General features: G+C 38.7%; 1 protein-coding gene across 3 annotated transcripts in view; it reads right to left on the bottom strand.

Moving 5' to 3' along the window:
* The window catches only part of Nemf (nuclear export mediator factor), a 60,019-nt gene that overhangs the window by 34,868 nt on the left and 10,699 nt on the right, over window positions 1-14,452 (bottom strand). For all 3 annotated transcript variants that reach the window (XR_008218547.1, XM_052739683.1, XM_052739684.1), the window contains 8 exons: window positions 11,694-11,780; window positions 8,359-8,432; window positions 7,000-7,070; window positions 6,848-6,923; window positions 6,321-6,383; window positions 1,659-1,736; window positions 1,365-1,573; window positions 1,009-1,194 (listed from right to left, as the gene is read on the bottom strand). Coding sequence is in view for 2 of the 3 variants with exons in the window: in XM_052739683.1 (XP_052595643.1) it covers window positions 1,009-1,194; window positions 1,365-1,573; window positions 1,659-1,736; window positions 6,321-6,383; window positions 6,848-6,923; window positions 7,000-7,070; window positions 8,359-8,432; window positions 11,694-11,780 (844 nt within the window). In the remaining variant the exon portion in view is untranslated. The remainder of the gene's footprint in view (window positions 1-1,008; window positions 1,195-1,364; window positions 1,574-1,658; window positions 1,737-6,320; window positions 6,384-6,847; window positions 6,924-6,999; window positions 7,071-8,358; window positions 8,433-11,693; window positions 11,781-14,452) is intronic.

The following is a 14,452-nucleotide window of genomic DNA, read 5'->3' as shown; positions in this document are numbered from 1 at the left end:
TAGAACCAAGTTGTATAGAGCACAAAATTAATTTTTACCAAAAGAAGTATGTATACATGCTCTGTAGCAGTTTCTTACAAATTGAAACACTCCCTTCCAGGAGGGGGTGCTAAGAGACCCAGGAAGTGAACACACTTCGCAAGTCTGAGAAAGCTGTAGCCTGCAGTAAGTACAATTCCTCAAGGTCTCCTTCAAGTTAGAGAAGCAGTAAACAACTGCCTGAGGAGACTCCAGCTGAAGAGCAAGAGATGCCTTGCATTTGTCCAGGTGTCTCTAACTTGAGCACAGGGCTCCAGATACACAGCTTTCCTGAGGCATCACCACCCATGCTGAGAGGCAACTGTTTCAGCCTTATCCTTGCTCCTGTAAGCCAGCCCTCCTCACTCGGACTCCAGTCAGTAACCCAAGAAAAACTCACTGGCTCACCAAGGGAGACTTTGGTGCAGTCCTTACTTTGATCTGTTGTGGATTCCCTTTCTGGGGTGAAAAGACGTGTGTGTGTGTGTGTGTGTGTGTGTGTGTGTGTGTGTGTGTGTGTGTGTGTGTGTGTGTGTGTGAGAGAGAGAGAGAGAGAGAGAGAGAGAGAGGGGCTGTGTGTGTTCTTTGGTCTGTTGTGGATTCCCTCTCTAAAGTGAATAGATATATATGTGCATATGTACGTGTGCTATGTTTCATCTCCCCAGGGAAAGTCTCTCATACAACAGGCAAAATGACACCTGTTCTTAACATCCTACTGATTTACCATAAGTAATATTTTACCAAGAATTCATAGTTATGTGTAGAGATATGAGTCATCTGTTAGGAGCACTGGCTGCTCTTCCAGAGGACCCTGGTTTGGTTCCTGTTATCCATACTGCTGCTCACAATCATCTGTGACCCCAGCTCAGGGGACCTGACACCCTTTTCTGGCTTCCTCCGACACCAGGCATACACTGGTGCACATAATACATGCCAGTGAACTACTCATACATATGAATAAAAGCTAAAAGGAATAGTTAAATGGCTTACTTTTTGGCATTGGCATAGGCTGACAGGCTGAGATCCACATCGACAAGCAGCGGCTTGTTTTTCTGAGGCTTCTGCAGCTGCTTGTTCTTTTGCTTTTTCTTTTTCCCTTTTGGTGGTTCAGCATCGCTGTTCCCAACACTGGCATCACCATCATCATCTTCCTCCTCTGATAACAAGTATGGATTTCTATTAAAAATATTCAATAGTATTTCACTAATGTCAATGACATCACTTTTCATTTCAAATTTTCCTCAATAAAATTAGAAATGATTTAGTTATATATTTTCTATGTGAAAAGAATACAACGAACAATTAACAAATAAAAGCAGTCACTAGCTGGTAAGGAGCACACTCACCGTAGCAGCATGGTAACGTGGTTTGTTTGCAGCTTTAGTTCTTTGATTGCAGTGGCCACAGGGTCTCCCTGGGCCTGGGCTTCTTTCACAATCACTCCAATTTCTGTCCAGTCTATCTGGTTGGCTAATGCACTTCGGACGACCTGGATGGCTCGGTCGACTATCTGTAGGTTCATCTCTATGAGCTCTCCTTTCAGTTTGTCCAGTTCCTAAGAAACAAACCCAATGTATTTACTATAAAGCCAGCTGAGATGATCACGTTCGGAGAAGAACTGGAAAAGCTCGGCATAATACCTGAGCCTGCTGGAGAGCTTCTAGTCTGTTTTCATGGTCCTTTCGAACGTTATCTAATTTCTTCAGGGCTTGTTTTTCCTTTCAGTAACAAAACAGAATTTTCAGGTTAGGTTTCTTTCAATGCACAGCACTTCTACCCCCAATTCCTAAAACTTACTGTCCTAATGGTTCCTCTACCCGTCAATGGTATCACATAGGCAGCTGGAAGGTTTCTCCATAAGCCAGGTGACGGTGGCGCACGCCTTTAATCCCAGCACTGGGGAGGCAGTGGCAGGCAGATCTGAGTTTCAGGACAGCCAGCAGTACACAGAGAAATCCTGTCTTAAAAAAACCAAAAAGAAAAAAAGTCTCCCCATAGTTCACTCCCTCAAGACATGTCATGTTGAAATATTATCTCTGTCTACCTCCCAGTCCCTGTATGCTTTGGTTACAAGTAAGTTATATATAAAATATGACCCCCAACTCCCTTGGTATTATTCAAGCAGGCAAAATTCAAGATTTCTTAAGGCATGTAAGTTTTTCTTTCTTTCTTTTTTTTGTTTTTTTGAGACAGGGTTTCTTTGTGTAGCTTTGTGCCTTTCCTGGAACTCACTCTGTGGCCCAAGAGGGCCTCAAACTCACAAAGATCTGCCTGCCTCCCGAGTGCTGGGGATTAAAGGCATGTGCCACCGCCACCTGGCTAAGTTTTTCTTTCTTTTTTTTTTTTTTTTTTTTGTTTTTTCGAGACAGGGTTTCTCTGTGTAGCTTTGCGCCTTTCCTGGATCTCGCGCTGTAGACCAGGCTGGCCTCGAACTCACAGAGATCCGCCTGCCTCTGCCTCCCGAGTGCTGAGATTAAAGGCGTGCGCCACCACCGCCCGGCTACCTTTTTTTTTTTTTTTTTTGGTAAGTTTTTCTTTCTTATGTAGCATTAGAGATCAAACCCAGGGCCTCATGAATACCAAGAAAGCACTCTACCACTGAATTACATCAGTAGCTCCAAATAAAAAGTTTTTTAGTTTATTTTAGTTACATGTATGTGTGAATGTGTACTTGATTACAGGTGCCCATGGAGGCCAGAGAGAACACTGGATCTCCTGGAGGTGGAATCAGAGGTGATTTTGAGCAGCCCAATGTGAGTCGTAGGAATTCAATTTGTGTCCTCTCCAAGAACATCATGTGCTCTTAACAGCTGAGCTCCCTCCACACCCCCATAAATTCTTGTGTAAAATATGTATTTAAAGATTGTATGTGTGTATGTGTGTGGATTTCTATATGTGAAGTCCAGAAGAGGGTTCAAATCTCCTAGCACTGGAGTTACAGACAGTTGTGAACCTCTTGGCATGGCTGCTGGGAACTGAACCCGGGGCCGCTGTAAGAGCATTATGCACCCTTACCCATCTCTCTGGCCTCCCAGTAAGTTCTTTAAAAGTACAAACTAGGGGCTGGAGAGATGGCTCAGTGATTAAGAATACTTGCTGTTCTTGCAGAGGACCTAGTTTTGGTTCCCTGAATCTTCATGGTGACTCATAAGCATCTGTAACTCCAGTTCCACGCAATCTGACACCCTCTTTTGACCTTCATGGGCAACAGGCACACATGTGGTACACATATATGCAGGCAAAACACTTATACACATAAAATAAGTACATCTAAAATCAACTTATTTTTTTCTTTCTTCAAGTCACAGTCTCACTATGTAGCCCTGGCTGTCCTGGAACTCGCTCTGTAGAACAGGCCGGCCTTGAACTCAGAGATCCACCTTCCTCTGCCTCCCCAGTGCTGGGATTAAAGGTGTGCACAACCCCACCCTCACTAAAATCAACTTTTTAAAGGCACAAATTATTGTCTTATTGACGTTTAGTTATCTCAGCATTAAATTCCAGTACTTTTCATTAACACCTTTCCCTCACATAATAATACAAAGGTTCAGAGAAGTTATTTGCCCTCCTGTATAACATTTATCAGACATAATTTATACTTCAGAGTTTGTTTTTTGAGACAGGGTCTTATATGCAGCAGACAAGGCTGGCCTCACACTCACTAGCCTAATTCCTGATCCTCCTGACTCCACTTCTCATCAGCAGGCATTACAGGCATACACTACCATCCTGACTTATATTTCAAAATTACTGATTTGAGGACTTTATTTTAAACTTTATAGCATCACCAATTAATTATTATTTAAATGTTGGACAAAATACCTAAAGGATATAATTTATAAGAGTGGGGACTATTAAAAGTGATTATCACAAGAAGTTATTGGTATAGTCTGAGTATCCTTAAACCTAGGTGTTTGGTACATTTCTTATAATGGAGTTGTTTTGGATTTTGGAATACCTGTATATACACTATCAGCTGTGCAACCCTAATATAAATATCTAAAACCCTTTCAATATCATTGTGTTGATCTAATGCATATAAAATTGCATTGGTGCCCTAATGCAGTGGGACTAGGCATGCATGCATCCATCCATCCATACATACATACATGCAGGCAAAATATTCATACCTATAAAATAAATAAATCTAAATTTTTTAAAAAATATTAAAAAAATAAATAAATAAAATAATGAATATCGCTGTGCATGCTTTTAATCCCAGCACTTAGGAGGCAGAGGCAGATCCATCTCTGTGAGTTTCGGGACAGCCAGGGCTATGTATAGACTCTGTCTCAAAAAACAAAATTAAAAATACAATAATAATATTGATAATGAGTATTCTTGCTAAATATCTGTTCTCCAGCCAGTGTCCTGCCATCATGTGACAATCACATGATGCAATTAATTTAACTACATGCTTGGAAATTGTACTATTTTAAAACAAAAAAGTGTATAGGCAGTCATATAACTTGAAATCTTGCACTATTTTTGTTATGTTTAACTCTTTTTTTTTTAAGATTTATTTATTTATTATGTATACAGTGTTCTGCCTGCATGTATTCTTGCAGGCCAGAAGAGGGCACCAGATCTCATTGTAGATGGTTGTCATCACCATGTGGTTGCTGGGAATTGAACTCAGGACCTCTGGAAGAGCAGCCATGCTCTTAACCTCTGAGCCATCTCTCCAGCCCTTTAACTCTTTTTTTGTAACAACATTTTATTTTCCCCTTTCCCTCCAGCCCCTCCCATGCACACTCCTTTGCTCTTTGCCCAAACTCAGCCTTTCTTCAACCATTGTTATACACATTTCCCCCACCCCCCACGCCAAATACTAAAATACAACCTGCTCAGTCCACATAATACTACCAGTATGTATATGATCTCAGTGCTGCCCACCTAGCACTGGACTCCAATTCAGGGGCTTTCCCTGGGGAAGACCATTTCTCCCACTCTCAGCATTCCATAGTTGCCCACAGTTCTTTGGGGTTGAGGCCCTATGGCTAATATTTTTGAAAAAAATCAAATCCCTTCCAAATTAAAAGTGACTTTGGGATATATTGTATGAGAGAATAAATAAAAATTAAAAAGAAAAAAAGAAACAGATCTATAGCACATGCTCTAAAAACGTGGTCAAATATGCTGCAAAAATAGTGCATGTAAAATCCTCATTGACAAATCATCATACAGAACAGACAAGGACTTAGTTTTAAAGCAGCTTAAGAAAAAGAATACAAAGTTTACAATAAAGAAACAGAACAGAAAATATTCTCCCCTGGCCCATGGAACGTGTTCCTTATAATGTAGTCTCATAATTTCCAAGTCTGAGAAGCTCTGGGTTGCTTTAAAGATCCTGAGTCATACTAGGGTATGTAACAGGTTTTAGAAAGATGAGAAATGGAACCAAAGTGGGAGGATGGAATGAGGCATACTTCTCCACGGGACTCCCCTGGGCTTTTATCATAAACTAAGAGAAGGGCAGGTCAGGGTGGCATATGCCTTCAATCCCAGATCTCAGTTTGAGGCCAACTTGATCTGCACATCGAGTGACAAGACAAGCCAGGAATGCAGTGAGTCCCTAGCTCAAAAGAAAACACTGGGGCTGGAGAGATGCTCAGTGGTTAAAAGTAGTTGCTGCCCTTCCAGAGGGCTCTTCAGTTCTCAGAATTCACATGATAGTTCAGAACTATCTGTAACTCCCGTTCCGGGGGGTCTGATCTGAGAACTCTCATACAATGTTCCTTACTTCTAGAAGGCAACTTATTCTTTTTTTTAATTAATTAATTTATTTTTTTAAATTACACTCATGATATTCAATAATTACACTCATGATATTAACTACATTTGTGTTATTCATTGATCCCATTCGCAGTATTCATTCAATATTTATATTTATGATATTCATTAATTACATTAGTTGTATAGATTTATTACATTCATGATATTATGTCCTGATACTACTATCCATTTGTGGGGTTTTTCCATCACACAGATAAGAGATTCTGTACTTAGGAAATCATTGCTCTATATTCCTTTCTTCTCTATCTTGAGATAATGTCTAATCTTTCTGTCTCTATGAATTTGTATATTCTATATTTCATGTAATACAATTCTATAGTATTTGTCCCTTTTTTTAACATAAAAACATTTTATGTACAACTGGAGGAGAAAAAACACACAGATCGTTTGAACATAAAAACAGGTTATAATTTAAAAGTCGCAACTTATTCTTAAATGAAAGCATATTTACCTCCAAACCACTTTGACTAGCTAGTCTAGTACAAATATTTTAAATAATACTATACCTGTTGTAAAGCTTTTAAATCAATTTTCTGACCTTCTATCTTGGAATAAAATTCATCCACGGCCTTATTAAAAAAAAAAAAGACAATTGGCTATAAGGAAAAAAAGCATGGTCTCTACTTCACCTTGCACACACACAGTGTTAGCCTGTTTTATACTGTAGTGCCCTCACTGGACCTGACCACATTTCCAATAATACAGCTAACAATGTCAAGAATAAAAATAAGGTCAAGTATTTAGTTGTATCTTTAAATAAAAATGGCAACAACTGTTTCTAATAGTTGTATCTGTAACTGTATTGATTTTTAATCAATCCCCAGATTCACACTGACTGCAAGGCAAGAATATTTTTTGAGTTACTTTTCTTTCTTCTTCTTTTTTGTTTTTTTGCAGTGTTGAGGATTCAATCCAGGGCTTTGTACATGCACTCACAATGGGCTACACTACACACCGAACCCCAAGACAGCATAAACAATTCTTACAACTCATGTCATGTTAACCAGTGAAAAAACAGAACTAGAAAACCCACCTTGTCAAATGATTCAAATTCTATATATGGACATTGTAAATGTTGAGAAAACAAGAAAGGATGAAATTCCTCATACCTGTAAAACATATTTATTATATCACAATTAAGAATATTAATTAGCATACAAAGCAAACTGACCCATGGCTACATACGTGAGTATTTCTTCAGCTGGTTTATCTGCATTCAGGCTTGGTTTTACCTCTCTTTTCTGAATTATATAGCCCTACAAAAACAAAAAACAAAAAGCAACTAATATTAGACTCATCTATATTCACAACTAACAAAAACTGACATAATGACTGTTGTTTTTTCTAATTAAAGATGCATTTTGAATATGAAAGAAAAATATTAAAGTATGAGGTAATTTTCTAATTGTTTAACTATGAGGAGATTATAAGCCACCATTTTTTTTAAGTGCTAGCAAATTAAAGAATGCTTCTCTAAAATCAATTCAAGATGAAACATTTTAGCCAGGTACTGTGATTCCTGCCTATAAACCCAGCACTTGGGAGGCCGATGTGGAACATCTTGAGTACTAAGGCCATTCTGGGCTCCATAGCAAGACCTTGTATCAAAGAAAGAGAAACTGGATGGAGTAAGCACTTCAGACTGCCTGTTGCTTTTCCAGAGGACCCAAGTTTGGTTCCCAGCACCCATAATAGGAGGCTCACAACTGCCTGTAACTCTAGTTCCAAGGGATCGACACCTTCTTTTGGCCTCCAAGGGTACTAACACACTGTGGCATGCATTCACATATGCACATATACATACATGCAATTAAAAATCTTTAAAAAAAAGTCAAACTTTTTTTCTTTTACACAAATTCCTCAACTGTTCTTCTCTTTTGTAGATTTTGTTTTGTTTTGTTTTGTAAGATTTTGTTTAGAACCTCTGGTTGGCTTTCAACTTGCTATGCAGGCAAGGATGACCTTAGACTTTTGATCCCCCTGCCCCCACCTCTCAAGTGCTAAGATTACAGGCATGCACTCATAGTGCCTAATTTATGCAGTGCTGGGGACCAAACCCAGGACCAAGTGTACTCTAGGCAAGACTCTTATCAACTGAGTTTTACCTTGAGCCCCAACACAGTATTTTCTATAAAAGATAAAGGATAGAAAAAATTTTTACGAAGAGACTACCCCAGAACCAGGTGTATAGTCTAATAGTACAGAATGAATTTGTATATACAAGGCCTTGCATTCAAGCCACACATAAGAAAAACAAAACTCTAAGTTAGAACAATAAATAGATAAAAGATATTAAATAGATAAAAGATAATTTATTTCTGGAAATCCAGTAAGATCAAAATAATACGAGGCTGCTGAGATGCAACAATGGGTAAAGATGTCTGTCACCAAGCCTGACAAGCCTGAGTTTGATCCCTAGGACCCACACAGTAAAGGAATTAGTCAACTCCTGCAGGTTGTCTAACCTTTTCAGGGCTATGATACCTCCCCAATAAACAGATACATGTAAACAATACACGGCAAATATTTACACGATGCTGCTACCTTTCCATTGAAGTTGGATGTTTTTCTCATATAGTCTTCTGCCTTCTGCACACAAACCAGGATTTTTTCAATATCTAATGGAGAAATAAAAACAAGAGGAAAGGGATGCCAATCAAGTTGATTAACCACTATTAAATAACTATGTATTACTTATTTTCGTTTTTTTTTGAGGCAGGATCTCATTATGCATTATGCAGTGCTGCCACACCTGGCTCAATATATTTATTAAAATACAAAAACAGCAGGAAGGTAGCTAGGTATGGTAGTACAGGCCTCTAATACCAGCAGTAAGGAGGCTGAAGCAGGACAATCATGAGTTCAAGGCCAACTTTCCCAGTAAAACCCTATCTCAGGAAACAAAACAAAACAAAACAAAACAACAACAAAAAAAAACAACCAAAAAACTGGGATGTTGTCAAGTCTCCAGAAGTTGAAGGAAGAAGACCAATTCCTAACAAGCCGCCCTCTGAACACACACATAAACACACTAAATCTAGTAACAATAAAAATAAAAATAGAGCTGGGCGGTGGTGGCGCACGCCTTTAATCCCAGCACTCGGGAGGCAGAGCCAGGCGGATCTCTGTGAGTTCGAGGCCAGCCTGGGCTACCCAGTGAGTTCCAGGAAAAGGCACAAAGCTACACAGAGAAACCCTGTCTCGAAAAACCAAAAAAAATAAAAAAATAAAAATAGGCCCATGAGATGGCTGCACAAGCCTAGAGACATGAATTCAATCCCCAGAACCCAACATAAAGGTGGAAAGAGAACAGAGTTGGTCTTAGACCTCCACATAGATGCTATGGCATGTGTCCTGTCTCTCCAACACTTATCAGGCACACATGCGCACACACACACACAAATTTTAACAAAAAAAGGAAAAGTATTAATGAAATAATGTAAGTGCTTAATAAAATGAGTAAAGTAAGGTAAAGTTGATTGGCTAGTAGCCAAGCAGGAAGTATAGGCGGGATAAGCAAACAAGGAGAATTCTGGGAAGAGGAAGGCTGAATCAGGAGATGCCAGCCCGCCCATCCAGGGAGCAGCATGTAATGGCACACAGGTAAAATCACGAAACATGTGGCGACATATAGATTAACGAAAATGGACTGAGTTTAAGTTTAAGAGCTATTTGGTAGTAGGCCTGAGCTAATGACGGAGCAGTTTTAATTAATATAAACCTCTGTGTGTGTTTATTTGGGTCTGAGCAGCTGCTGGCCCAGGAGGGAGAGAAAACTCCAGCTACACACCACCATCTGTTGTCACTAGAGACAAAGAAGATACATGGCACTAGTATATTTCAGGAAGCATTTGATTTGTATTTTGTTTATTTATTTGGCTGTTTTTCAAGACAGGGTTTCTTGTGTAACACTCCTGGCTATCCTGCAACTTGTTTTGTAGACTAGGCTGGACTCAACCTCACAGAGACCCGCCTACCTCTACCTCCCAAGTGCTGGGATTAAGGTCATGCACCATTACCACTTGGCATTGATTTGTATTTTTAAACAAACAAAATTTCATTCATAAAATGAAAATTATCTCTATACCTTAGAAAATGATAAATAATACTCAAACACAAACACTAGGAATGTTTCAAACATCATATAGAGTCAAACAGGTCATAATCTGTCCAAGAACAAATCTTCCTTACATTTACTTTTTAAATCCTTTTTAAATAACAGCTTTAAAATAGTTATTATTTTATTTTTAAAATATTTATTTATTATTATATGTTTGTGTGTGTGCCTCAGTGTGCAGGTGGTGACTTAGTGGACAGCTTTCGGGAGTCAGTTTGATCCTGGAATCAAACTCAGGTCATCAGGCTTGGGAGCAGGTACCCTCTCACTGGCCCTACTTTCTTATTCTTCTCATTCTGATAAGTTAGCTTCCATAAGTAATTACTAGAGCCTAATTTCATCATGCAGCCACTTTACAGGACCGCAGAAATTCAAATGTATGATGAATGCTATTTCTAGATGCACCCTGTGCTTTTAGTCAAAAGGCTAGTAATCCAACTAATCAAGATGTCTACTATCCCAAGCTCAGTATTCAGTGCAAAACCTAGAGGGTATGAAAAGAAAAGTTCTAAAGTTCAAAGGCATGAAGGCAGACAAGACAAAGTGCTGATTAATAGGGGTAAATGTCCACACTGGAGGAGGGGTGGGGGAAAAGCCAAATGTGTAGGATGCTCTGATCAAAGTTTGTTTGTTGTTTTTTGTTGCTCTTTTTAATTAAAAAAAATATTTTTTTGAGACAGGAACTCACTACGTTGCCCAGATTGTCTTCAAACTCACCAAAATCCACTCTTAGCATTGAGATTACAGGTATGAACTACCATTATTTATCTTTATATATTTACATATATATGTATGTATGTAAAAGGACAGGGGTAGGGCCCAAATGTAGAGGTCAGAGGACAAATAAAAAGCTGGACCTGGTTCTTTCCTTCCAACATGTGGATCCTGGAGATCAAACTTAAGATCCTCAGGCTTGACAGCAAGGCCTTTACCTGGTGAGTCATTTTACCAATCCCAGACCAAAGTTTTCTAAGTCTAGAGTTATCCTTTCACTTCTAACTTTAAAAAGTTAAGTTATTCCTAGTAAAGAAACAAGGGCCAAAGGCTGGAGAGATGGCTCAGTAGGTAAGAGCACTGGCTATTCTTCCAGAGGACACAAATTCAATTCCTGGCATCCACCATGGTGGCTCACATGGGTTCTTACTCCAGTCCCAAGGGACCTGACACCTTCTTCTGGCCTTCCAGGGCACCAGGCAACCAGGCAAGCATGTAGCAAACAGATACACAAGGAAGCAAAACATTCCTACACGTTAAAAAGGAAGGAAAAGGCTGGGCGGTGGCTCACACCTTTAATCCCAGCACTTGGGAGGCAGAGCCAGGCGGATCTCTGAGTTAGAGGCCAGCCTGGTCTACAAAGCAAGTTCCAGGACAGGCTTCAAAGCTACACAGAGCAACCTTGTTTCGAAAAGCCAAACAAAACAAAACAAAAAAACAACAAAAACCAGGAAGGGAAAGAAAGAAAGAAGGAAGGGCGGGCTAGGTGTGCTAGCACACACATGTGATCTCAGCATCCAGGAGGCGGAGGCAGAAGGCTCAGAGCTCAAGATGACACTGCACTACAATGTAGGAGAAAGCTTATTTCCAAAAAAAATCAAATCGGAAAAAAGTAAATAAATGAGGTGTTTATCAGCAGTACATTTTTCTAGGACTTGTGGGTTCTTAGTTTTAATTTCCAGTACCATAAAACTTCAAAGAAAAAGGATCAAAGGAAAAAGGAAACAAGTGAAAATGTACAAAATCTGGACCATGCAGACATACATACCTTTGCTTTCAAGTTTTTCACCCACTTTGACATTGCCAGAGAATCCATTTTCTATAAGACAGTGCTCAATAAGAGCTGGTCCATAGGCTACAAAAGCAAAGAGCATTGTTGTTAGTATTTTCCTTTAGGACTTCACATTTAAAACATAGTATAAATTTATAGCTCAGGGGGCTGGAGAGATGGCTCAGTGATTAAGAGTACTGGCTGCTCTTCCAGAGAACCCAGGTTCAATTCCCAGCACCCACATGGCAGCTCACAACTGTCTATAACTCCAATTCCAGGGGATCTGACACTTTCACACCAATGCACATAAGATAAACTTAAATAAATTTTAAAAAATTTATAGCTCAGTATGAATAACCTACTCAATATAAATAGCCAGGGAAAGTAATTTTACTTCTTTTCAAATGGTAGTAGAATTAAGACCTGAAGTGAAGAGAGGAGTCTGAAATTACAGCAAGCAGAGAATTCGTGCATGTTACAGGTATTTAATGGCATTAAGCAACACACATATAAGATTAGCTAGAAATGTAGTTCAGTGGCAGAGCACTTGCTTAGCACATTAAACAACAAACAAACAAACAAACAAAAACCCCTAGGCTTGACCCTTAATACCACAAAGAAATCATAAGGAAAATTATAAACCATGACCAGGAAGGATTTGTCATTGTATTTCAAGGTTGATTTGGTTTACAAAAATCAACTAAAATATTACAATTAACGAATGTGCAATACTACTTTTCAAAAGATACACAAATGGCCAAAAGTTATGGAAAACATGTTCTACACAGGTTGGAGAGACAGTTCAGCAGTTAAACTCAAGTGTGATTCCCAGCACCTACATCAGGTAACTCACAACCGGACCTAACTCTAGTTCCAGGAGGATCTGATGCCTCGGGAGCTCTACAGGCAATGGCACACAAATTCACATACCCACACACCAATACACATAAATAAAATAAAATACAGTTGTACAAGACCACTAATTATCCACAAAATGCAAACCAAAACAATAATGAGGTAACATCCTACAAAGTGAGTTACACAAGATAGCCAGGGCTACACAGAGAGATCCTGTCTCAAATACAAAAGAAAAAAGAAAAGAAAGAAAAGAAAAAAGATAAGGTAAGAAAGAAAGAAAGGGAGAGAGAAAGGGAGAAAGAAAGACTGCAATATTATTTGGATATTAAAAAGAACGAAATCCTGTCATTTTGTCATTTGCAATAACAAGAATGGAACTGTGTATTATTATGTTAAATGAAATAAGCTAGGTATAGAAACACAAGAACTACATTATTTCACAGTACGTAAAATCTAAAAATATTAAATTTCAGAAACAGAGAGTGGTAAACAGGGGAACAGGCATGACAGGTTAGAGAAAGGCTGATCAGTGGGTACTGAGTTCGACAGAGTTAGAGAGTATAAAGTTGTGGTATATTACCGCATAGTAGGGTGACTAAAGATAACACAAACACTGCACATGTATATTAAAATCTTGTTACCTTAATAATATATACAGTTTTTATTAGGTACCAGATTTTAAAAAAAAAATGTTGGGCATGTTGGAACATGCTTTCCATCCCAAGAGGCTGAAAACAGCAAGATCACAAGTTGGAATCCAGCTTTTACTACACAGTAAAGACATGTCAAAAATTTAAAAACAGGTGGGTAGGAAGCTAGACAGAGATGGCTCAGTGGTTAAGAGAGCACTTACTGCTCTTGCAGAGAACCTGGGCACACTCTGGTAGTTCCCAGAACCCACATGGTAGTTTATAACCATCTATAAGTCCACTTCCAGGGGATCCAGCATTCTCTTCTGACTCCCTGGGCATCAGGCACATACACACAGGCAGGCAGGCGCGCGCACACGCACGCGCGCGCACACACACACACACACACACACACACACACACACACACACGCGCAAGCAAAACACTAAATTAAAAAACTAAAATAAAAAGAAAGAGCCCAGGACATAGCTTGGTGTAAGGAGGAGGATTCAACCAATATCAAACTCAGAAAAAAATATTTAAATTAAAACAAACAAAACAACTGGCTAATAAGATAAACCATATTCACAGAACATATTCATATTCATAGAACAATCATATATCAGTGAGATGCAGAAAACCATCTGAAAATTCCACCACCGATTCCTATTTGAAAACACCCAATAAAAGAACCATTTCCATTTGTCAATGGATACTTATAAAAAAAAAAACAAAAAAAACAAAAAAAAAAAACAAACTACTGCTAATACCATACTTACTAATAAAACACTAAAAATATTCTCTCTCAGATGAGGTAAAAGGCAAAGCTATTAATTTTTACCACAGCTACTTAGCATTGTACTCTAGATCACAGTTGGTATAGTAAGAATTAATTTCTCAGCACCTACATGGTGGCTCACAATCATTTGTAATGGGATCTGATGCCCTCTTTGGTGTGTAGACAAAGCATGCACATACATAAAATATATAAATAAATCTTAGCAGACATACACACAGGCGAAATACCATACACATAAAACAAATAATTTTTTAAAAGATATAATTATCCAAAAGCATTCAAAGTAAAACAGAAAAAGCAGCTTTATTCTCAGAGGAGATATGACCCTATATGCTAAAAATTCCTAAAGACTACACACACACACACACACACACACACACACACACACACACACACACACACATTCAGTCTTCTAGACTAAATGACTTTATCAGCTCTGAAAGATACAATATATAAAAATTAAGTTTATA

This window comes from Peromyscus californicus, unplaced genomic scaffold, assembly GCF_007827085.1.
Source record: "Peromyscus californicus insignis strain IS unplaced genomic scaffold, ASM782708v3 Scaffold_15__1_contigs__length_86483966, whole genome shotgun sequence".
In the NCBI taxonomy this organism is placed as follows: domain Eukaryota; kingdom Metazoa; phylum Chordata; class Mammalia; order Rodentia; family Cricetidae; genus Peromyscus; species Peromyscus californicus.
This window is presented reverse-complemented; position numbering and strand designations above follow the sequence as displayed.